This window comes from Geotrypetes seraphini, chromosome 1 (genome assembly GCF_902459505.1).
Source record: "Geotrypetes seraphini chromosome 1, aGeoSer1.1, whole genome shotgun sequence".
Taxonomy (NCBI): domain Eukaryota; kingdom Metazoa; phylum Chordata; class Amphibia; order Gymnophiona; family Dermophiidae; genus Geotrypetes; species Geotrypetes seraphini.
Window position 1 is genome coordinate 80,283,459 of NC_047084.1, and position 23,332 is coordinate 80,306,790.

Genomic DNA, 23,332 nt, shown 5'->3' on the forward strand with positions numbered 1-23,332 from the left:
GTCCCTTTCTTGGGTACAATATTGCTTATAAATGTCTTTGCTTTGGTGCCTTTAAAATAATATCATAACAGAGTGGAACAATGACAAACAATATTTTAAGAAATTTGGTCAGTGGCTAAAAAAAAATGTGCAGGTGCTCGTAGGTGCATGGCTTTTATTTATATATTACATTTATAATCTACTTATTACCTAAACTGGTAACAAAAACATACATAATTAAAACAATACTGCACAAACATTCTTGTAGGCTTTAACTCTCCTGAGAATAGGAATCAGATTCAATGTTCTGCCGCTGAGACTCTAATGAGAGAGAAGGGGCTCAAAAACGTGAGCATGAAATAGCCTTTAAATGAATGTGACACATTTCTGATGAGCGAGATATGCCCTCTGATACACCACATCTAGCATTTTGCCTTTATCCAGCTCTCTAGTCACTGTAAAATAAATTGATCAGATTTTTCTAAGAGCTCTCTTTAGTAAAATCATACGAATTTCCTCTTTTGGCAAAATAAATGCTCGTTTCTCGGGTAAGGGTAGGGGGCAAGTTTCCTTTTCTTTCGGCTAAAATCGATAATTTTCAGAGAATCGTTGCCTGCAACCTTGATGTGACGCCAATGAGCGATACGCGAGAATCCATACATTAAATTAAGAAAAAGTTACCGATTGCATCAGTTAAAATTTAACTTTTTTTTCTTTAGATAAGCTAAAATTTAAAAGGACAGCGATAACATTTTTCTTTAGTCACAATTTTTATTTTTGCATCTGTTCAATACGGGGAACAGACCTTTTCAATGTATTATTTATTTAAAATTATTTATAACCCGCCTATCCACAAATCTAAGCGGGGAACAAAAATCACATACAAAATAACGCTAATACAAACAATTACATAACAGCAAAAGAGAAAGAGCATAAAAAAGAACTACCATTGCTCAAGCAGTCACAGATCTTTTCAATGAGACCTATTAAGTCAACTATCAAAATATTGTTGCAGAGAAATCCGAATCTAAAACTCCCAGCCGGGATTTGGAACATGTCACCATGGAGACCTGCTGCCTAGGCCTCGCACCGCCTCCTCACTCCTTTGCAATTTCCCGCGCTCGAAGAAGCACTTTTCCCAGAAATGCAAAGAAAAAAAAGGCGGGGGAGGGGAGAGGAAGATATTAAAAAACGCGCATGGGTCACACCCGTGATCACCTCGTCTGCCTCCCATTTTGCAGCTTTCGTTACGCCATCCAGGAGCGACGTCCTAGGCGTGACGTCGCCTCCTGGGCGCCATATTTGATGACGCTCTGGCCTCGGAGCACAGTAAGTCTATGGTCGGTGGCGTCGCCGACATTGTGTGTGCTAAAGGCTAGAGAGAGTTTTCTCTTTATAAGCCGCGTGTTCCCGGATGTGAATGGATTACAATGTATTTTACAGAGAAACGTGCTATTGTCAATGTCTCCACGGGAGTCAATGATGAGAAATCTGTAAACTTGGAACAAGTTATTGCTGGTTAGCGAGGGGAACAAAATAAAAATATACAAGCTAATACACTTTATTTTACAAAACAAATGATGTTTTAAAGGACAAAGAGAAAAGAAAAAGTTGGATTTTTGGACGGGGGATTTTTTGTGTGTGGTTGGTTTTTTTTTTTTTTTTTTTGGAATTTGTTCAAGTTACGTGAGGATAATCAATACAAAGCCAGGTATAATCTATACACGTGGATAATCCCAACCTTGTTGGAGCAAGGATATCACTTAAAGTACTTTTGGTACAACATATATGAAATAAGCACTGCAGAAGATCTGTTAATTTTTTTATTTTTTTTTTGCTCGGAATATTGAACAGTTTTGTGGCTATTAAGGTAAAGTCGCGTTTGCTGTCACACAGTTTTATTTATTATTATTATTTTTTTTACATTAATAAATGTTGATCCCAATGCGGGAGTAGAACAATTTATGTAGTGCCGTTTTATATCTATAGACTTGGGGAGAGTACACGAGATTTTAGGAAGCATGGGTTGGATTTTCTGCTTTAGAAACGCTTACCCGGCAGGACCAAAAAAAAAGAAAAGTGAGCTAGTTTGATTAGAAGTGGCCTAAAATCATAGTGGAAATAAAACGGGGTCCAGAGAATAATTGGGAGTGGAATCGCACTTAAGAAGTGTACATGAAATGACTGAATTTTTGCATTAAAAAAAAAAAAAGTTTGCAGCAATACTCTCTTGGAAATGAAAGAAGAACAGCGGCATTCTCCCATCTAGGAACCCCGAACGGGCATTTCAGCTTTCGAGCGACGGTCTCAGCGCGAGCTCGAGAGAAGGACAAATCTGGGTATCGGATGGCAGGCGCAGGGGTTATAACGTGTGCGTGTGTGTGTGCGTGTGCGTGTCTGCCTGTGTGTCATGGATGTGGAGGGGATGGAGGCTCGGGACGGTTAGGAACTAAACAGCCCGGCTCGGGCACTCGAGAGACGCGGGCTCGCGCGGCTTCTTGCGCGGACCCCTTTAGGCGCGTGGTGAGCCGGCGATGGTGGTTCCCTCCCCTGCCCGAGCTCTCTGAGGTTGGTGAGGGAGGGGGGGGGGGCGCAGCACCCCCGTGCCAGAAATGCATTGCATGTGTATGTCTCGATGTATGCGTGGTATCAGATTTTGCCCCCTCCCCCCTTGATCTGAAACTTGCTTTCGTGGCTTGGCTTGAGGAGCCGTGCTTGCACAGGGCATTGATTCTAAGATGCAGCTTGTAGTTTGTTTGGTTTTTTAGGGGGTTCCACCCCCCCCCCTCCTGTCTCCTTATTGCCCCAGGATGTGTGTGACCCCAGGCAGAGGAGGCTTCAGTAGTTCCCTTATCCCTCTCCGTCTAGGGTATCCGTCTGGCCGCGAGGACACGCTCTCCTTTGCCTTGTCCTGGGCGCACATGTGGACTGCTATTTCCACTGAATGAGAGTGGAGGCTCCCAGTAGCCCTGACCAAGGCCTGACTTTTTCTCTTCCAGAAATGAAGCATTTGTATAATTGCAAAAAAATAAATCTGATTCCCCCCCCCAGGCAAATCCATCTCTTTTTTTCCCCCCCTTTTATACTGTCCACTGACAAGAGGGTGCATTTCTTTCTTTTTCCAGGATACTTCATAGGAATGGAATAAAAAAAAAGTTAGGAGCGGATGGTTGCTAGTTTTCTTTCCTGTCGGGTCCATTCATTTCTCGCTTTATACCTCCTGTTGCATAAATGATGCGCTGAGAGTGCCTCCTTTTTTTTGAGGGGGATCTTGCTTTTGGCATGGATGTGTTGATGGTTTGATCGCTTCTCTGGAAATATACAATCGTCGTTTCTTTTTTCTTTTCCCTTTTTTTTTTTTCTTCCCCCTTCCCTGTTTGCCACTTGCTCCCTCTCTCCATCTCTCGATATTTCTCTACCCACTTCCCCCAGTCTCCAACATCCGTTTGTTATCTTAACACTCGGGACTGGGTTTCTGATTGCGGTTATTTCCATGTTTCTAGGTTTTGTGTGATTTTGCTAAAATGCATCACCAACAGCGAATGGCTGCCTTAGGGACGGACAAAGAACTCAGTGATTTACTGGATTTCAGTGCGGTAAGAAACAACGGTGGAAATTAACAACAGCTGTAAAAATATCTATCTGATCTGTTAACCTAAAGAAACCTGTGATCTAACTACTGTACATGAGTAATTTTAATCGGCTAGCCCATGGTAAATATGCACGCTTTTAAAAAAGTGACTTTTAAAACATTTTATGCTGAATGTATGTAACTAGGTAGAGACTGGCAAGATCTTGTCCATACAGCTTATTCTCTCTCCCCCCCCCTTCTCCCCCTATTGTAATTTTTCTGGATCACCAGAGAGTCTTGGCAGATTTCCCACTAGTCACTTTTTTTGTTCTCTTCCCCCCCCCCCCCCCACCTTTTTAACATTTTAAAAACGACAACCTACTTTGGCTGGAAGTATAGGAAACATTGTACAGCGCTATCGTAGATAATCTGATTCACTTTTTTATAAAAAAAACAAAACAAAACCCTATTGTAGATAATCTGATGTAGTAAAATGTCTGTTCCTCTTCACACACCCCCTCCCCGAATCCCAAAATTCATGCCCTGCTTTTGGTTTCTTTGTTTTCTTGTGCACCTCATTGGATGTCAACATTCACTGGATGTGTTGAGTTTTTTTTTTGTTTTTTTTGCAGTAGTCCATATCAGAGAGTGTATGCCCCCTAAATTTCAAATGAGATTAGTGTGTAGACCGTATTTGCAAAACCACCTTGCAAATCAGACTTATTTTACTAGGAAAGAGAATTTCCTTTATAGAGATGATGGCTTTCGGAAGTTTGCACAGGAAACGTAGCCTAAGGCAGCCTGCAGCCCATTTAGCTATACTTTTCATTTGAAAGATTTTTTTTTTTCAGTCTCTGACTCAGTGAAGGTGCGTATCCAGTAGACACGTCGAATAACAGAAACCAATTAGAATCTAAATTAAAAAAAAAACCTGGAGAGTCTTGCTTCAAATTGCTCTCATGTTAGGCGAAATGATAATTTAGTGCAGGTGACACTTGAATTATTTTGGTGCACATGACACAGGGAAATCATTGATGGACGTGGACATTGCTGCTGCTCTTATGGCAAAGGTTCAAACAAACTTCCCCCTCTTCCCCCTCCCCTACTATTTTTTAGGGATAGTTTCAGGATGGGTCCCACAATGAATCGATCCAATAACACTGCATATGGTCTTTGGAATTTTGTAAGAGCTGGCAAAATACAGTAAATGTGCATGTTGCATGACTAGAAAAATAGAGGGAGCTAGGAAGTTCCAAGCTGAGGTCAGATTTATTTTGTTTAATTGAGTTTCCTAGTTGTAATTTGTTTCCAGCAGTATTTGTGGGTGGTATGCGATTCAGTTGTGTTTGTTTAATAATATAAGACCTCATTTCTTTATCTTGTGCTCTTTTTATCTTTTTTATTTTTTTTTAGATGTTTTCGCCTCCTGTAAGCAGTGGAAAAAATGGACCAACCTCTCTGGCAAGTGGACATTTTACTGGCTCAAGTATGTAAACTGTCTATGCTTAGTATGCTTATGTGAAAGTAATTTGGCCATGTTTATAATAACTGCTTGGTTGTGTTTACCTAATTTGGATTGTTCTTGAGACTCCATGTGAGTGTTTTAATTTATTCTTCTTTTATATACATTATATATATATATATATATATATATATATATGTATGCTTATGTATTGTTTAGACACTAATGCATTCTATTTGGTATGTCAGCTAACCTAGTAAATGTTTCCACCTTTCTGCCAAAACAGCAAATATTGTTGCAACATAAATCAAACAAAATCAAAGTGATAGTGTGGAATGAGCCTATGATGATCTACATTTTTTAGATCAATGCATTCCTGAACAGGAAGCAGGTGTACCTCTCAATATTTATCTTGGTGACAACATTAGAGGTTAGCTAGCACTGGTTCATACATGAAGACATTCTAATTGATTCCCAGTTTAGCCACTAAAATACTTCTATTTGGAAATTAATTAAATTGATGGTGTTGCTGTTTTACTCTGTCTTCTTTGAAGGTTATTTATTTCATAAGATTGTATACTTTTTTGTACTCCATTTACATTATTACGGTAAACCTTTTTTTAAAAAAATATTGTGAGATAAAAAAAAGAAAGAGAAAAGGATCCTTGTTTGGCAGTGACAAACAGAGATGTCAGGGCTGTTCACAAAGGAACCTGTGTGTCACTGACTATCTGGCATCCTCAGGCGGGTTTTAAACAGAGGTAGTATTTAAATGTATAAGTGCAGCTTCAATTAGAAATGAATAGTAGCCAAGATTTGCCCATGTGAAATTTCTGCATTTGCGTTATATTGAGTTTTATTTATAAAAGGATACCTATGTTCTTTGCAGCCCTTTGGACTTGGCGTAAGTGCATGTTGAGTTGAATAGCTGCAATGGTGGAAGAGGTCTAGCAATTGCGCAAGGTTACCTACCCAGAATATTATTTTAGACCAGGATATCTCATGTCGACAAGTCTGTACAGCAAAACAGCTACTGGATATATTTCTTAGTCGCTGTGTACACAGCATGCTTATGCTGTTAGTTTGAGCTTCAGTATTTAAACAGACCTTTCGTACTTTGCATCTTATGCAACCATTTCATGAATTTGATTGACTGTTTCCAATATAGTCAGGATAGTTGAAAAAAAAGATCTTTGTGACTGTTTTCTTTTAGCTTTGCCCGTACAGCATTAGCTTTTTAAGATGTGTTATCTGTGGTTGCTGAACTCTGGTTAAAGCATTCTTAGTCTGTTATTTGACCCTTACAAATTACTGGTTGGCTTTATTGTGGCATGTATCTTGTCCTTTCTTTGTCGTGACTTGTGTTGTGGATTACTTTGTAGGCCTAAAGGAAATCACAGAGATTCAGTGTTAGTTGGTGTAATTTGCTTGCATCAAATAGTTTTTTTTTTTTTTAACCTAGCACAAAACAATCCAACTTTTACCAATTCAAAACTGTTATAATACACAATATTTCTAACAAAGTCCCTTGTTTGTTTTTGGAAAGTATGTATTTAGAGCTGCTTTTTTTTTTTTTTTTTTTAGTGTGGAGGTAGATCATTAGACTTGCTTGAAGGGAGTTGCTCAGAATATTGGTGCTTGAGATTTGTCTGATGAGAGTTTGCAAGGAAGGTATCTAATGCCAAACGAAGTACATGGAGATGTGTGGTTTTTGCAGTGTTAGGTTTTTCGGTAGCTGTAAAACTGAAACTTAATATAATTTTAGCACATCTCTTTGGCATGCACATTGTTTTAATGCACTGATGTAAATTAGTGCCCTTGAGATACAGAACCCCTTGGTCGTGCACATGCTCTTTTGCCAGTAATATAGTAAATGACGGCAGATAAAGACCCGTTTGGTCCATCTAGTCTGCCCAACAAAGGTGAAGCTGCATCTGCCACTCTGTGCAGGTTATAGTCATTCAGGCTTAAATACTGGTTGGCAATTTGCTATCATGTCAACCACATACAGGTAGTTGAATAGATGCAGTCTTGAGACAATAATATTTTATAACCAAAATGATTGCTTTAACTTGCCAATCTCAACATTAAGATATTTTCCCCTCCTTGAGATGCACAACACCCTCACTCATTGCATATGATAACATACAATATGCAGACTTGATCTATCATTCAGCTTTTGTACTCTTTTAATATCTTGAATACATGTTTTGTAAATATAGGCTAAGAACATCATAAGAGTTAACATGATATTTCTCTCTTAAACGGAGGCCTTGATAATTGATCAGTACTCGCTAGTTATCAAGTTTTGCTCTCAGAGCAGTTGTTTTTTTTGTACTTTTTAAAATATTTTATGATCGTTTTTTTAGAAACTAAATAATGGTTTTGAATTGAAGACATGGCGGAAACCCCCCCCCCCCCTCCTAATCTGTGATTATGCTAACGCCCTGTCCCGTTGTCCTTGTTTCCATTTCCTGAAAACATATACTTAAGGAAAAGAAAAAGGAGTAGGGAGAATCTTTTGTTTCCTGAGTTCATGGAGTAGTAGTATCCGTTGCCTCCCACATTGCTGCTGCCTCTTTGTAATGCTGGGGCACACATGGAGTGTGAGCTTTTAGTTCGGGCAAAGCCAGCTCTTGCAAAGTAATCTGGCAAGCAGTGCACAGCACATTCTGCCTAAAAGATCTTAGCAGACAGGGATTACGCAGAATCTCTTCACCTGGAATGAAACAATGTATTTTATTTTAAATCAAATTACACCAACTAATAATGATGTTTTTTTAACTTTATGAATTTATTTTTTTCTGATTGACCAAGCATCATCAATATGAACAGATATATGTTTTATTCCTTTGTGTCTGCTTTAAAATTGACATTTAATGTGTGAAGAGGCACAAATGTCAACCTTATGTGTTGACTTGAAATTGCATTTCCTTAAAGTCTTTTACAATTACAGATATAGCAAGCTCAGAGGTGAAGCAAAGCACAGGGAAAAGATCCCATCTTCTCCGAGAACAGTTACATCTTGTATTTTAAAGTCACTTAATACTTCATTATGTGTATGGATAGCCCACAAAGGTTTATAGGGGGGGGGGGGAAGGTAGAAATTTAGGCTTTCATGTTGCAGTCCTGGCTCCCCATCACCTTTGGAAGCGCTGCATCTGTAAGGGAGAAAGGAATGTAACCTGAGCCATAGTTCTGACATTCCCAGGAAGCATTTTTCACATGAAAAGCTTTTGTCAACTCAGTAAAGGACCAACAGTTTTTCTTTGATGTTTGCAGGTGTTCAGCAGAGAGTACTAAAACGAGTCAGCCATGATGATTCAGCGACCTCACTTACTGGAGGGGGGGGGAGGGGGGTGTAGTATTTGCTGGGGACTAAAATTGTTTTAGAAGAGTCTTCTCAAGACTTTTCTTTCAGTCTGTGTGTTGATTTTAAGCAGGCACCAAATAGTTAATGTAAATCATTGCTCCTGTCAAACAAACCCAGGCATAGCACAGATGGGTTGAATCTGGTTTCCAGTATTGATAGGGAGGGGGGGGGGAGGAGAAGCTATAATACAAAAGATTTATTTTTACACAGCTTGACTTGATGTTATGAACTTATACAGTAAGCTAGTTTTCCTGAAATATACATATTTTTTTTATTCAGTTTTGGTTTGCTTTAGTGGTAATGTTTGCTGAATATAACTAGCAGCGGTTAATTACTAGTTTTATTTGATTGTGAAATAACATTTTATTTTTTTTTCGCTTTTATTTGGGAATACATTTTTTTTAAAGTAGATGGTTGGAACTGTCATCCTAAACAATCATCGGTTCACTATTTGCTAGCCATTTAATCCTTTCTCGTGCTTTATTATTATTATTATTTTTTTTTCTGCTGCTTGTCTACCCTGACACTTTTTGTACGAGTATTTTGGATTCTCATTCCCCAAGTACTTATTTTTATCCACATTTTAAAGCATCTGGTAAAGACTGTCCACAGCACATGAATTCTGCAGACTGCATACTAAAGGCCTTGAGAAAACAACGCAAGCTTTGTGCTTGGTCACTCCTATAAGAAGTCTTTGTCAACACAAACCTCACCAAGTTCAAGTTAATTGTCTTAAACGGTACAAAAGCTTCCTTAGCCTTTTTCTTTTTAGAGAACTGTAAAAAGCTTGCTTTAAGCCCAAGATTTATTTAACAAATTCATTGAATCATCTGGTTTCCCGAAAACCTTGTTCACGTATGGTTGCATGCAGTTGTCGTTGATCTGAGACATTCAGCAAAATAGGTTCTTAATTTACAGCTTGTATTTGAACAACAGAGCGTGCAAATGTAGAAATTCTTTGTCTTTTAAATTATGACTATAATTTTTTAAAAAATGAGAATTAATGTAACAATTCTGGCCAAAGGATTTTTTATCACACTTCTTACTCTGTAATAAAAAGATAGCATGTCTTCAGTATTGGTCGTAATATCTCTGGTGCGCTGTATGTAGCTTTTTAATTTTTGGGTAAAAGTTTGTTGAGGTGATGGCTAAAATGTAGTGATGGATTTCAACAACATGATTTTAACTGGATTTCAAAGAAATGTATATTGGTACCAGATCCTCAGTATACTGTATGTCACATTAAGATAAAAACTTGTATTGAAAACTCTTGCACTGTAATTAAAACAAATAGTAACCTACAAACTGTATATTTTATATATATTGGTATTAGATTCCTAGTATGTGTCGAGTTAGGATAACAACTTGTATTGAAAAAATCTTGTGCTGTAACTATGGCAAATTGTAACCCGTTAACTGTATATTATGTATTTTAACCTGTAATCCATTCTGAGCTTGTTGGGGAGAACGAGATAGAAAACAAATTAATTAATTAAATAAAGAATGGTTATAGAGCTGAGTAGGCTGCCATCTTGAAGCATGCTTTTGTTGCACAGTATCATGTAAAAGCAATATAATAAAGGCATTTTAAATGTCCTCGCTGAAGAAATAAAGTTTGCCTAAAAGTTTGTATGTGTCCCCTCAGTGAAATGTAAGAATTGCTGTGAGCGGTTAGGGCTTATTCACAAGTTGCCGCCTTCATCCAAATATTCCATTGTGTAATTTCTGATATACTGTACTTTGTAAAATAAACCTTTACACTGGAAAAGAAAGCAGTTTTAAAACCATCAATGATGTACTTTGCTATCTGCAATGTCTGCCCAGATCTTTTGGGAACTTTTTGTGCCGATTCTTCATTTTAACTTTAGGACTGAAAAGATGCAAGGGATACCTTCGATATCAACACTTTCCGTGTTTAGTTAAAATTAATTGAGGGGCCCTTTTACTAAAGCTCAGGGTGCACCAAATACTGGTTTTATACCTGTGGGTCAGGTGGCACTTAGGGCCGGATTCTGAAAAATTCACTGAAATGTGCCAACAGGCGCCTAATCCACACCTAACTTAAGTGTTTTAATTGGTTTTAAGTGATGCAATAATTGGCTCCACTATTAAAAACTAGTAAAACATATAACATAACATAAAAATTCATTTCTAGACCGCATCACCTTCAAGTTCTATGCAGTTTACACAAGATTAGTTAAAAATACACAGTAGCTGAGAATAAGAAGCTAAAGACCCAAGAACTTAGAAAATAAGTAAGTCTTAAGTTGTTTCCTAAAGTGTAGATAAGATACAGACATCAATAGTAGAGATTTCAACTCCATATCCCATAAAGCAGCCTGATATGAAAGCATCCGGTCTTGATGTCTCTTTGATTTACAGCTTTTCACCAATGGAAATGTCAGAAGGGTCTTAGCACTTCGAGAGAATTTTAAGGATGTAAAACAGAATAATTCTGTCAGAAAAGAAGGTGCATCCCCAGCTAAGACTTTATAATATAGACAACCCAACTTGAAAATGATCCTTGCCTCCACCAATAACCAATGCAATTCCCTATAGAATTGAGAAACAGAGTCATATTTTCAGACCGGAAATAAATCTCATTGCAGAATTTTGGATAATTTTCAGTCTTAACAAATTCTTCATAGTGCCAGCCAGGTAGACAATATTACAGTAGTCTAGGTGGCTGAGCACTAACGACTGTACCAACAATTTAGAAGCAGAGAAATCAAAATAAGCCCTCAGAGTGCGCAATTTCCAAAGAGTATGAAATCCCTTCTAAACAACCTGAGATATTTGGTTTCCCATAGTCAGATTTTGATCAATATTGACCCCCCCAGAATCAAGGTGTCTTCTGGGTCCATGGCACCTAGAGGTGCCTAGTGATGTCAAAGTCTGGAAGTGGGCATGTTTAGGGGTGGTGCCAGACTTCAGCATCACTAGGTGCCGCTGGTCGCGATTCAGCAAGGACCCTAGGTGCTAGAAATATAGGCCTGTAAAACCATGGCCTACATTTCTGGTGCTTAGGGCTATTGCTAAATCAAACAATGCACCACTTTATGCTGTAATTCAAGGGAGCTAAAACTATCAAACAACTCCTCCACCTGATAGTATGATTTTCTATCAGCTGCCTTGCATCCCTAAAGGTGGAGGAGTTGTTTGATAGGGTTATTGCTAGCCACGATTCTGTAAGCGTCCCCCATCTATGATTGACACATGGCACGTGCCCTGTTTTCTAGGCACTAGGAAGAAATATTTTTTCACTCAGAGAGTAGTTAAACTCTGGAATACATTGCCAGAGGTTGTGGTAAGTGCGGATAGCGTAGCTGGTTTTAAGAAAGGTTTGGACAAGTTCCTGGAGTCTGTTATTGAGAAAGACATGGGGAAGCCACTGCTTGCCCTGGGTCAGTAGCATGGTATATTGCTACTCTTTGGGTTTTGGCCAGGTACTAGTGACCTGGATTGGCCACCGTGAGAACAGGCTACTGGGCTTCATGGACCATTGGTCTGACCCAGTAAGGCTTTTCTTATGTTCTTATGCTATGGCAGGCACCACTTACAGAATCATCCCCTTAGTGCATTCTGGTAGTCCTATTATTAAGTTTCAATTTGCTGATTTTAACTTGTAACTTGATTTTAACATTGTATTTATGTATATACTTGCTCTTTTTATTACTGTTATACTGTTAACAAAATTGTAAGTATGTTGAATTATACCTGCTGTACGAGCCTTGGGTGAATCTCTTCATAAAGGCAGTTAATAAATCCCAATAAATAAATAAAAAATTTCCTGTAGCACATACTAAACTGTAGTTAAAGAACTTCTTAAATTGTGCTAAGACAGAATTTTTGTTTTTGTTATGCATGCTAGAATTGAGTTGTTCTTTAGTCAGGTTCTATATTTTTATTTAGAAATAAAGGTGAACGAGTAAGTCTTAGGTGACACCCTTACGTTCATGCAACTGAGGGGCTATTTGACAGATATGCATGAGGTTAGTTCAAGAAAATAGTCTCACCTATAACTTGTTTGCTGATCTTTATCTCTTCTAGATGGGCTAATGGAGGACCTGCACTGCTTTGTATCTTTTTACTTGAAGTTAAAAGCTTTAGTTGTATTCAAGTTGAAAGAAATTAGGTGGTGGACAGCTTTGACAAAGTAATTGATGAATCAAGATCATTGCTTGCAGCATATTTGGTGTTTTAGGAAAAATACTGTATAGTGTTATTGCCACTGTATTGCAGGGCTGTGCATGGCTGAGACAGTTTCATTTCAGTTATGGATATTTGCAATTTATTTTGATTTATGATTTAATATACATTGGGGTTTTTGTGTGCATTCTAGAAGTTGTTTTTAACACACATAAATCAATTGTGCACAATTAAATCATAGGTATATGTGCATACAAACAATTTTGCATGCATTAATATATTTAAGGCATCCAAATGAACTGGATGTTCTCTAATGAATGCAGATCCCTAGTTTTGAGCATATAGAGTGTATATAAATATATTTGCTTACATTGGAGATACATCTTATCCATATTCATTGTGAATAAACAGAAAAATTAACTGGGAATAGGGTAAAATAGGACAGATTTGGGAATTACTGATGTACATTTTAGAAAATGGAAATCATAGATGAGGAGGAGATCTCAAATTGAGACTAATATTGATGGGTGGAGCAAGGAAAGCAGGACCTCCTGGGAAGACTCATAGAGCAGGGATAGACAGCTTTGATCCTTGAGTGCCCAAGGAAGGTCAGGTTTTCAGAATACCCATGGATGAGATAAATTTGCATATACTGCCTCCATTGTATGGAGAAGAGACAGCTGAGGGGAGAAATTATATAAATCTATACAATACTGACCCCCTCTTTTAAGAAACTGCGATAGCAGTTTCTAGTGCGGGGAGCCGTGCTGAATGGCCCGCGTTGCTCCTGACGCTCATAGGAACTCAATGAGCATTGGGAGCACTGCGGGCCATTCAGCGCGGCTCCCCGTGCTAGAAACTGCTATCACTAAAAGAGGGGATGAGTGGTATGGAATGGATAGATGTGAATCACTTGCTTATTCTTTCCCAAAAATACAATGAAGCTACTAAGTAGTAAATTTAAAACAAATTGGAGAAAATATTTCTCCACTCAGCATGTAATTAAACTCTGGAATTCATTGCAAGAGAATGTAGTGAAAGCCTTTAGCTTAGCAGAGTTTAAAAAAAAAGGTTTGGATAATTTTCTTTAAAAAAGTCTTTAAACCAATCTTAAAGATCTAGGTGTCATTGCTGATGATACACTGAAACCCTCTGCTAAGTGTGCAATGGTGGCTAGGAAAGCAAGTAGAATGTTAGGAATTATTAGGAAAGAAATGGAAAACAAAAGTTAGAATGTTATAATGCCTTTATATTGCTCAGCCGGGTGACTGCACTTCAAATACTGTATGCAATTCTGGTCACTGCATCTCAAAAAAAGATGTAGCGGAATTAGAAAAGGTACAGAGAAGGATAATGAAAATAATGGAGGGGATGAGATGACTTCTCTATGAAGAAAGCCTAAAGGTGCTAGTGTTGTTCAGCTTGGAGAAGAAACAGCTCAGGAGAGATAAGATAGAGGTCTATAAAATATAAATAGAGGGGACGTGAGTCGCTTATTTACTCTTTTCTCAAGTAGTCAGACCAGAAGCATGCATTAAAGCTACCAAGTAGTAAATTGAAAACAAACCGAAGAAAATATTTCTTCACTTGCTATGGGGTGCTTTTACTAAGATGCGCTAGCTGTTTAAGCATGCACTAAATATTAGCATGCGCTAATGCACCCATTATTCTATGGACGCATTAGCGTTTAGCACGCGCTATATAACATGTGCTAAAATGGCTAGCGCGCCTTAGTAAAAGGACCCCTATGTAATTAAACTCTGGAATTCATTGCCCGAGAATGTGGTGAAAGCAGTATACTTAGCAGGGTTTAAAAAAGCAGTATATTTAGCAGGGTTTAAAAAAAGGTTGCGCTAATTTCCTAAAAAATAAACCATTATTAAGATGGACTTGAGAAAACCTACTGCTCATTTCTGGGAGAAGCAGCATAAAATGTGTTTTACTCTTTTGGGATCTTGCCAGGTACTTGTGACCTGGATTGGTCACTGTTGGAAAAAGGATACTGGGCTTAATGGATCTGTGGTCTGTTCCAATATGGCAATGCTTATGTTCTTATGCCTGTGACATTCAAGGACTGAAGTTACCTATCCCTAATATAGTCCAATTTAGGCTCTGATTAAAAAAAAACAACAAAATCTGAGCTCATGTCCTATTATCAGACATTTTTAGGAGCATGAGTTTTCAGCTGAAAATTCCTAATTCAGAAGTTTTAAAGTTATGCTTATAAATTTAGGCCTGACATTTGGTTGCCTAGATTTATGAGTCTATTGAAAATCAATGCCTAGGAGCTCATGATCAAAAATGTAAAATGTACAAAAGCTATCATAAGCTGTCTCTTGGACGTCTTAATCACTGAAACATTCAAGTGCTGATTTTCAAAGTCATTTTTCTGGACATCTAGCGAGGTGTTAATTCCGCTTTGCATCCAGAGTTCCAGGGGGTATGTTAAGGGCACGTTTTGGGTGGTAATCAAACCTTTCCCAAGATGTCCTGGATGGAACTTTGACATTTGGAGCTAAACCTGATTTAGAAGTGTCTAAGTGCCACAAAGGTACCCAAACTGACCAGATGACCACTGGATACATGAAGGTATGACTCCCCCACACTCCCCCAATGCTCACTAACCCTCTCCCACCCCCCAAATATCTGAATGAAAGAGTACATACCTGTTTCTAGAACAGCAGCACTTGGTATGGGAAAGCCTAGTAGAGCATCACACAAGTGTCTTAAGTAACCTGATGGATGAGGTAGTGAACCATAGAGAGGAGGACCCAGGCCCATAAGCTACTCTAACCACTACATTTGTTGTGGAAAGTGTGAGGTCACCAAAACCCTACTATGCTGCTATAAAGGTGCCATCTGCAGCCATAAGGGCTGGGTGATAGACAGGTGTAGTAGGTTTTGGGGGAGTTTTGGAGGGCTCTCTATAAATTATAAAGGGGTTATGGTGAGATGTACTTCTGGCACCCTTTGTATGAAGTTCACAGCAGTGCCCTCGAAGGTGTCCTGCTGCTCTGATGGCATGTCGCGGCCAGTCCATCGCAATGATGGCCACCGTCATGTCCAAACGGTCTGGATTTGGGTGCTTTCAACTTGGATGTTTTTGTAGTCGAAAATGGGGTTCTGTTGCTCAAGACGTCCAAGTAGGCAATATTCGGAAAAAAAATATTTTTGGACATTTATGGTTTGGCTTTCGAAAATGGATGTTTCTGTGATTCTGACTTTGGATGTTTAGCGGGAAGCCTCCAGGTCAGACTTAAGCTTTTTGAAATTGGCCCTCTAAGCTCCTAACTTTTTCCTCTATTCTAAATACACCCCTGTTGCAAGAGTTCAGTGAATTTTGAGTATAAATATAGGCATTCAGCCCAAGTAAATTTAAAGAAAAGCCAATTTAGGAGCCTAAGGGGCTCATAATCGAAACAAAAATACGTCTAAAATCCCGTCTAAATCGGCACTTGGACGATTAATAACATAAGTCGTCCAAGTGCCGATAACTGAAATGGGTTTTAGACGTATTTAAAAACAGCTTAGGCCTCTTCAGTGCTGCTGTATGCCCAGAGCTGAAAGGGGTGTTTTAGGAGGCGTGGTCAGGGCGGGATCTGAGCGGGACGTGGGCTGACCTAGACTTAGTTGTACTGCAAGTATAACCGAAAGTGTAACGAGGCTGCCTGCACAGAACTTGTACATTGTTATTTAGGCAATGTAAAACCAGGTCTAAGTACCCATAAGGTATCCAAAGTGGCCTGATAACCACTGCAGCCACAAAGTACAGACCCCCCCCCCCACTCCCCTAGTGATCACTGACCCCATCACAACACCATAAAAATCGGAATAAAAACGTACATGCCTGCCTCGAGAACATCAGCACCTGGCATAGGAAACCCTAGTAGAGCAGCACAGAGGTGGCTTAAGTAATCTGGGGCTATTGGGGTTGTAGACAGGTGGGTCTAGTAGGTTTTGGGGGGTCTCACAATAACCTATAAGGGAGTTCTGGTGAGATGTATACATATGGCACCCTTTTTGTGAAGTTTGCAGCAGTGCCCTGTATGGTGCCCCACTACGGTGTTGCCATGTCTGGGTGTACAGTCCATCACTTTGCTGGCCCCTCCCATGTCCAAAAGGTCTTGTTCTAGGCTTTTTAAAAAATTATTTTATTTTTATTCATTTATCAAAATTTACAAGTAAAACTATTGTACTTATTTCAGAAATATAGAAATCAAACTCATTTCAACAAAATTCAAATAGAAGAAAACAAACCTCCCATATATCAATATTATTCTTAATGAATTCAAAATCTTTCTTAGACCTCCATAACTTGCTGGAGGGAAGACATTAGAAATTAAGGGAGAGCTTTGGAGGAGGACCAAGATGGCTGCGATGTAGAGAAGCTGCGAGAGACGCTGACAACAAGCTCCTAGCCTGTATTTTCATTATACCTGATATTGATGCCTTCTAAGAGGAAAGGGGTGCTTAGGGTCTCTGCCTCGTCGGCCCTGACGTCCACCCCGATTCAACAGATGATGGATCGTTTCTTTGCGCCTTCTCTGGTGCCCATACAAGCTGGAGTGGAGAGCTCGGCGTTGGGCGGTGACGGGAGGGAGTCACTGGCCCTTTCGGGCACTGAGACATCGCTGTCTCCTTCGGCCCCAATGACTCCTCCGTGTCCGGCAACAGCCGAAACGCTGTGGCGCTTTCCGGAAGTGAAAGCGTGGGGTTTCCCGGCGAGGGCACAGCGTTGTCGGCGGAACGGCAGATAGAAACAACAACAGCAGAGAGAGGGGATTTTTCTCTCTCCCAGACGGAGGTCTCCATGAATAGCATCTGGCAATTGCTGCAGAGGATGGAAGGGAAAATTGAAAAATCAACTGAAGAGGTAACAAAATTAAATGAAAAATTGGAATTATTGACTGCGTCAGTTGAATCTATGAAGTTAGAGTATACAGGCCAAGCCAAGCAAATGCAGGTGGATATACAACAATTGCAACAATTCAAATTGGCTTCAATTAAAGACAGCTCCACCATTCATAAGAAATTAGAACAATTTGAAAATTTTAATAGGCGTTTGAACCTCCGCTTTCTAAATTTTCCTCAAACTTCAGGAATGTTACCTATTGATTTGTTGAAAAGATACTTCATTGAGAATTTGGAAATTTCTTCAAATTGTATTCCTCCAATTAATAAAATTTATTACCTACCAAATAAAAAGATGCCTGACGGAAAAGGAAAGGTAAATGGAAATGAGATTGGGAAAGTAAGAGAAGGAGAGACAAATGTGATAGATTTTGCAAATGTGACGGCTCTACTGGAACAAACGATAACATCTGAAATGGACAGAGCAACATTACTAGTATCATTTGTTTTTGAACAGGATGTGAATATGATTATGAAATTGTTTTTTAAAAATTCCCAAAAATTATTTGGGGGACGGAAAATATGGATATATCCTGATGTAGCTAAGACTACACAAGAACAGAGGAAAGAATTTCTTGCAATGCGACAACAGACTATAAATATTGGAGCAACATTTTTATTGGTGTATCCCTGCAAATGCCTGGTTAGGTACTTGGGTGTTAAATATGTTTTTTTCTCTCCTAACCATCTGAAGGAATTTCTAGATGTTAAGCAGATCATTAAAGATTAAGGGATAATAATAGTAATGGGCGCTAGATACATTATGCCTTTTTTGTTTGTACTATTCCTCTAAATTTCTCTCTAATTTTAGTTTTGGTCACCCCCTGTTTATTGTGGTCTAAGAAGGGGTATATCACTATGATAATTGTTGTAAAAGTATTATTGTGTTAAAATTTTCTTCCCTGTATTCAATGTAACAAGAATTAATTCTTGTAAAATAAGATTGTATAATTATAAAAAAAAAAAAAGAAATTAAGGGAGAATTTACAATTACCAAATTACAAAAAGAAAATAGCTTAAACGGTTATTAATTCCCTCGGTTATTAATTTGAGCCTCTAGCCGTGCCACTGGTCAATCCCTTGAAATCCAAAAAAGATCTTAAATGTTCAGGGAGAAAAACCAACACAATTTATGTCCAGATATTTAATAACACATTTACAAGCATATGCAGGAAGCTAGGTGGCTCCCAATTTCTTGGTATCATCTTGTGTGGATTTGGTAACGTCAGGATAAATCCACAATTTCTGACCGCAAAAAGGAGTCCCACCTATGATAATTTCATAATCAACGATAAGTCTTGTTCAAAGACAAAATTTATAATCATGGTAGCTCCCTCTTTAACTTCAGTGATTGAATCTTCCAATAATGCGGTAAGATTTTGAAGATTATTTTCCTCCGGTTCAATTGTCTTTCCAACTGTTGCCTTTTTATTTTTTAAAGATGGTAAATAATATGCTTTATTTATTGGCCGGGGAAAAGTTTAGATTTTCTACAAGAAATTGTTTAAAAACTTCAATTAGAGAGATAGCTTGAATTTATGGACAATTTAGAACATGCCTATTGAAGTTCTCAATTTGCTCAATTTTACAATGAATTACATTTTCATCTTTTATAATCTCAGCAATCGAGTTTTTCAATGGGGCAGTCTCTGTTTGAATTTTATCAATACATTCCTATTTTACCAGTTCAATTGTATTAACAAAAGAATCCTCCTTGGCTACCAATACCTCTAAATCTTTAGCAGTTTTCTCCACCATAACATCCATTTTCTTAATGGCACAAAGAAGAGTTTCCAGTGTGACTTCAGGAGTTCCTGCCAGTTCTCCAACTCTTCTGGCATTGCTCCAGGTCTGTTGCGCTCCAACAACCGAGGCTTCTCTTCCTTCCAGCTCAGGGGTTTCCTCGCCCTTCTCCATGGAGCTGGATTCTCCACTTTGCCCTTCCGCTGGACAGACAGATGTGGAGATTGTCAGGGGCAACAATGAGATGTCCTGCCCAAAGGAACCAAGCTCTCCCTCGCTCAGGCTCCCAGCGGGATCCGCTCCCTAATTATCCGTCCAAATGGTGGCTGGCTCCTGACACTCTAAGAAATGCTGAAGCGTCAGTTGATGCGGAAAGGAGGTAAAAGCTGGCAATTTCACCGTCCCCACCATCCCCTTCCGTTTAGTGTGCAGCATCTTTGTTGAAAAAAAGGGGAAAAAGACTTTGCAGTGAGATAAACTGAAGAAAACTTCAGTGAGTGTTCAGAGTTCAATCAAAGCTATCCGCCATCTTTGCTTCCTTCCTTGTTTTGATGATTCCTGATACTAGGTGTTTTTGACTTGGACAAATTTTTGGACGAGAATGGGGTATAAAGATAGACGACTTAGTGGTCTGGCCGATCAAATGACAGGACGTATAATTAGATTTTCGAAAAAATAAATATTTTGGATGTATTTTTTGGAAATTGATTTTAGACACTGCCGACTTTGGGCGACTAGCGATTTAGGCCCAAAACGGACTTAGACGTATCTTTTGATTATGCCTCTCCACATCTCAAAGTTTGGACCATAAATTCTATGAACGTCAAGCCTTTAATTTATAGCAACATCTTCTATATATTTTGGCTAATGATGAATAAATTATATCTGTACAACATGTATGTAAAGAAAGTTTTTGGATAAATTCGAATGTTGCAGTGGGAACTTGTAGCAGCCATTTTCTTTAGTGGCTCTGCACGGGGAAGGAGCGTAGGAAGATTGGTTTACTGCTGGATCACCAGGATGTGCAAGGTAGACCTTTGCAGGGTCCGAGAGGTGGGAAGGAGGTAGGGCGGTGCAGAGCCAACCAGGATAAGAGACAGGAGGGGTCGCTCCTGTCCTGGTTCACTGATGGACCACCAGGGCTCAAGGCAGGCCTGGGGGGAGGCCTGCAACGGGTTGAGGAGGGGTCAGAGGCACAGAGTCAGCTGGGATAGGACACATGAGGGGTTACTCCTGTTTAGGCTCACCGCTGGACCACCAGGACTCAAGGCAGGCCTGGGAAGGCCTGCAACAGGTTGGGCAGCGGGCAGGTGATGCACAACCGGCCAGGACAGGACAAGGAGGGATTGCTCCTGTCCCAGCTCATCACTAGACACCAATACCTATGCTTGAATATAAACCATCAGTTTATACTTGAGCCAACCCTTTTGGGAAGAAAAAGGTTACCTTGATTTATATTCAGATCAGTTTATATTTGTGTCTAGTAGTAGGGGTGCAGGCTGTCTTGCTGGTGGGTGGTGTGACAGAGAGAGTGACTACTGTAGATAGGGAAGGAGGGAGGTGGTTGATAGAGAGTGAGAGTGTCTACTAGGGACAAGAAGGGCAACAGGAGGTTGGTAGAGAGTAAGATACATGACCCAGGAAAGGAAATTAGGGTGTGAGAGTGACGGATAGGAGCAGAAGGAAGAGAAAGGGGTGAAGAGTTTTGGTTAGATATAGGGAGAAGCAGAGTGGGTTGAGAGTGATGCCTGGGTTCAAGGGGGAGCAAAGTTTGAGAGTGATGGATGGGAACAGAGAGGGAAAGAAGGTGGTTGATGTTTGGGCTGGGAATAGGATTGTGGTTATGGGGTAGTAAATGTTCAATATAAAGGCGATGGAGCCAAAATGAGGGTATGTGGCTTAATGGGGACCCTGTGGTGAAGTTTACCAGGCATTGGTTAACAAAAGCAATAATTATGTCTCGTTTCTCTCTTCAAGAGGAGAGAAGAATGAGCAGACATCAAGGGGACTAATATGTGAATCCTTTAGCAGAGAATTGGGCTTTTCATCATTGTCTGAAAATATTTTATTCCCTTGTCTCTTCTTCATAAGTTCCCTGCAACCAACTTATGCCTGGGTGATACAAGTACCTGCACCAGCTCTGAGAACTCTAGGAAAGAGTCTTTTTTTATGGATGATTTACTCTCAGCGCAAGTCCTTTGTCTGGCAGGTGCTGCTGCAGTAGTGACAGCTGCCTATCCTCCTTCTTGGGCTCTGTGGCATGCCGGAGCCCTGCCAGCCATGTCAAACAGAAGACTTAAACATGATTCTCCTGCACAGCAGCAATACATCCTAAGCCATGAGGCTGTCCCTAGAAATGTTTTTTATTTGTTGTACCATCCAAGACAAAATGAAAAAAAGCTTTGACTGGAAACCACCGCAGGCACCTGGCTGCATGACAGGGAGAAACTAAGACCTTGCGGTGTATATGCGTGTTAATTGAGTATCTGCAAGTTATAAACTCCCTTTAAACACCACAAAACAATCCCTCAAATCAAGCTTTTGCAATGATCCCAGTACTTAATCATTCCTCAGGGACAAAAATAAAAATCACTTTTAATTCAGCCTTTGAAAAAAAAAAAAAAAAGTGCAATGCAGATAGAGGACTGTGCCCGTTTCAACGGATTTTAAGACTTCTCTACAGCATGGAACTTATATGTGCTCTCAGGGCCAGAAGAGATCCTGTGAGAGAAAGAGAGATCTTCACTGGTAAGACTTTGCTGGGAAATTGCTTACGAACTTGGGATAAGGGAATCCTAAAGCTAAATAGATAAGCTTAGGGACTTATTTTATTTTATTTAAAGCACTTTGCTCATAGGTGGTCAGTTATGGCTCTCCTCCCCCACCTACCTCCTCCAGGCCGCTGTAATTTTAAATCTTCGGGCAGCTGCTATGCAGCGTCAACAAGCAGGTCTGCCCCAGAACCCTTCCTTCTGCAACGTGCTTCCTATGCGGGAACAGGAAGTTGCTGCAGAATGAAGACTTCCCCGGCAGGCCTGCTCGTTGGCTCTGTGTGGTGGCTGCCCAAAAATTTTAAATTACTATGATCAGGGAAGTTAGGTGGGCGAGTAGGGAGCTAGAGAGGAAGGTTGTGCTGCATGATTCTGCTGGGCTAGGGCGGAGCTTCTGGAACTCCCAAACAAAAAAGCATTCCACTGCCTATGACTTTGCTCACTTAGCCAGGGTGTTGTAGGGATAGTTTTTTTTTCCTTTATCATAGGAAGTGTCTGTTAGTGTACTACTGTACATAGGCTAGCATTTCAAGAAGCTATTTTAAAATTGCTATAGTATGTATAAAGCACATCTAATAGGCTCAGGCAGCTTCAGTTTAGACTTTAATTCCCTCTCTCACCCCTGGCCTGATCTCTGATTTATAGGCCTTGAACCAATTAGAAGGCTAAAAGGCTAAGAAATAGTTTATGATATCCTTGGAGGGTAACCTACCAATTACAGAATTACAAAATATAGTAATAATAAAAAACATTATCATAGCCTAACTTATAACTAGCAATCTTAGGGGACCTTAGTATACATATTCCAACTCCCTTAGCAACTTAACAAAGAAATCAGAAATATTAAGATGCAGGCAGCAGTCCAGCAGCAAGATGGGGGTTATCCAGTCTTGTGCACTGTGTCACATGTTTGATTATCTCCCAGTTAGTGAGAGGTCTTATGTATGTGCTCAATGCAAAGAGCTCCTAGCACTTAGGGAATGTGTCTGACTTGGAGGAGCTGAGGGAGATGGAGAAGTACATAGAGGAGACCTACGGGGATGTTATAGAAAAGTCCCACCTCCAGTCTAGCAGTCTCTGTGCTGCCTCAGAGGAGAGAGGTCTTCTTAAAGGCGACCATCACTCTGATGAAGTAGAAAGCAATCCTGTAGCCAGTACCTGCCTACTAGGGGATGCAGTGTCCTCTTGCACTGAAGATGTGTCTCCAGGGGCTTCTTCCAATGATACAGAGAAGGTTGGATCATCCATGGCTTTTGTTAAATTTAACATGTGAAAAGCCAATCTTGTGTTATTTGAAGAATGTCTTTGAGCAACGAATCCCGTTTGGTGCATACCAATAATATAAGGGAGAGCCTTGGCCAAGCGTAAAGCCA

The 23,332-nt window shown here is 39.7% G+C and overlaps 1 protein-coding gene across 11 annotated transcripts in view; it reads left to right on the forward strand.

The window, feature by feature from the left end:
* The first annotated feature begins 1,393 nt into the window (after positions 1 to 1,393).
* TCF4 (transcription factor 4) overlaps positions 1,394 to 23,332 on the forward strand; it is a 901,809-nt gene continuing 879,870 nt past the window's right edge. For 4 of the 11 annotated variants that reach the window (XM_033934006.1, XM_033933997.1, XM_033934046.1 and 1 more), the window contains exons 1-3: positions 2,418 to 2,547; positions 3,483 to 3,575; positions 4,964 to 5,036. In XM_033934006.1, the coding sequence (XP_033789897.1) occupies positions 3,504 to 3,575; positions 4,964 to 5,036 (145 nt within the window). In that variant the 5' untranslated portion in view covers positions 2,418 to 2,547; positions 3,483 to 3,503. Of the gene's footprint in view, positions 1,850 to 2,258; positions 2,319 to 2,394; positions 2,548 to 3,482; positions 3,576 to 3,605; positions 3,693 to 4,322; positions 4,621 to 4,963; positions 5,037 to 23,332 lie in introns of those variants that run through there. The other 7 variants (XM_033933979.1, XM_033934084.1, XM_033933989.1 and 4 more) reach the window with 7 other exon arrangements.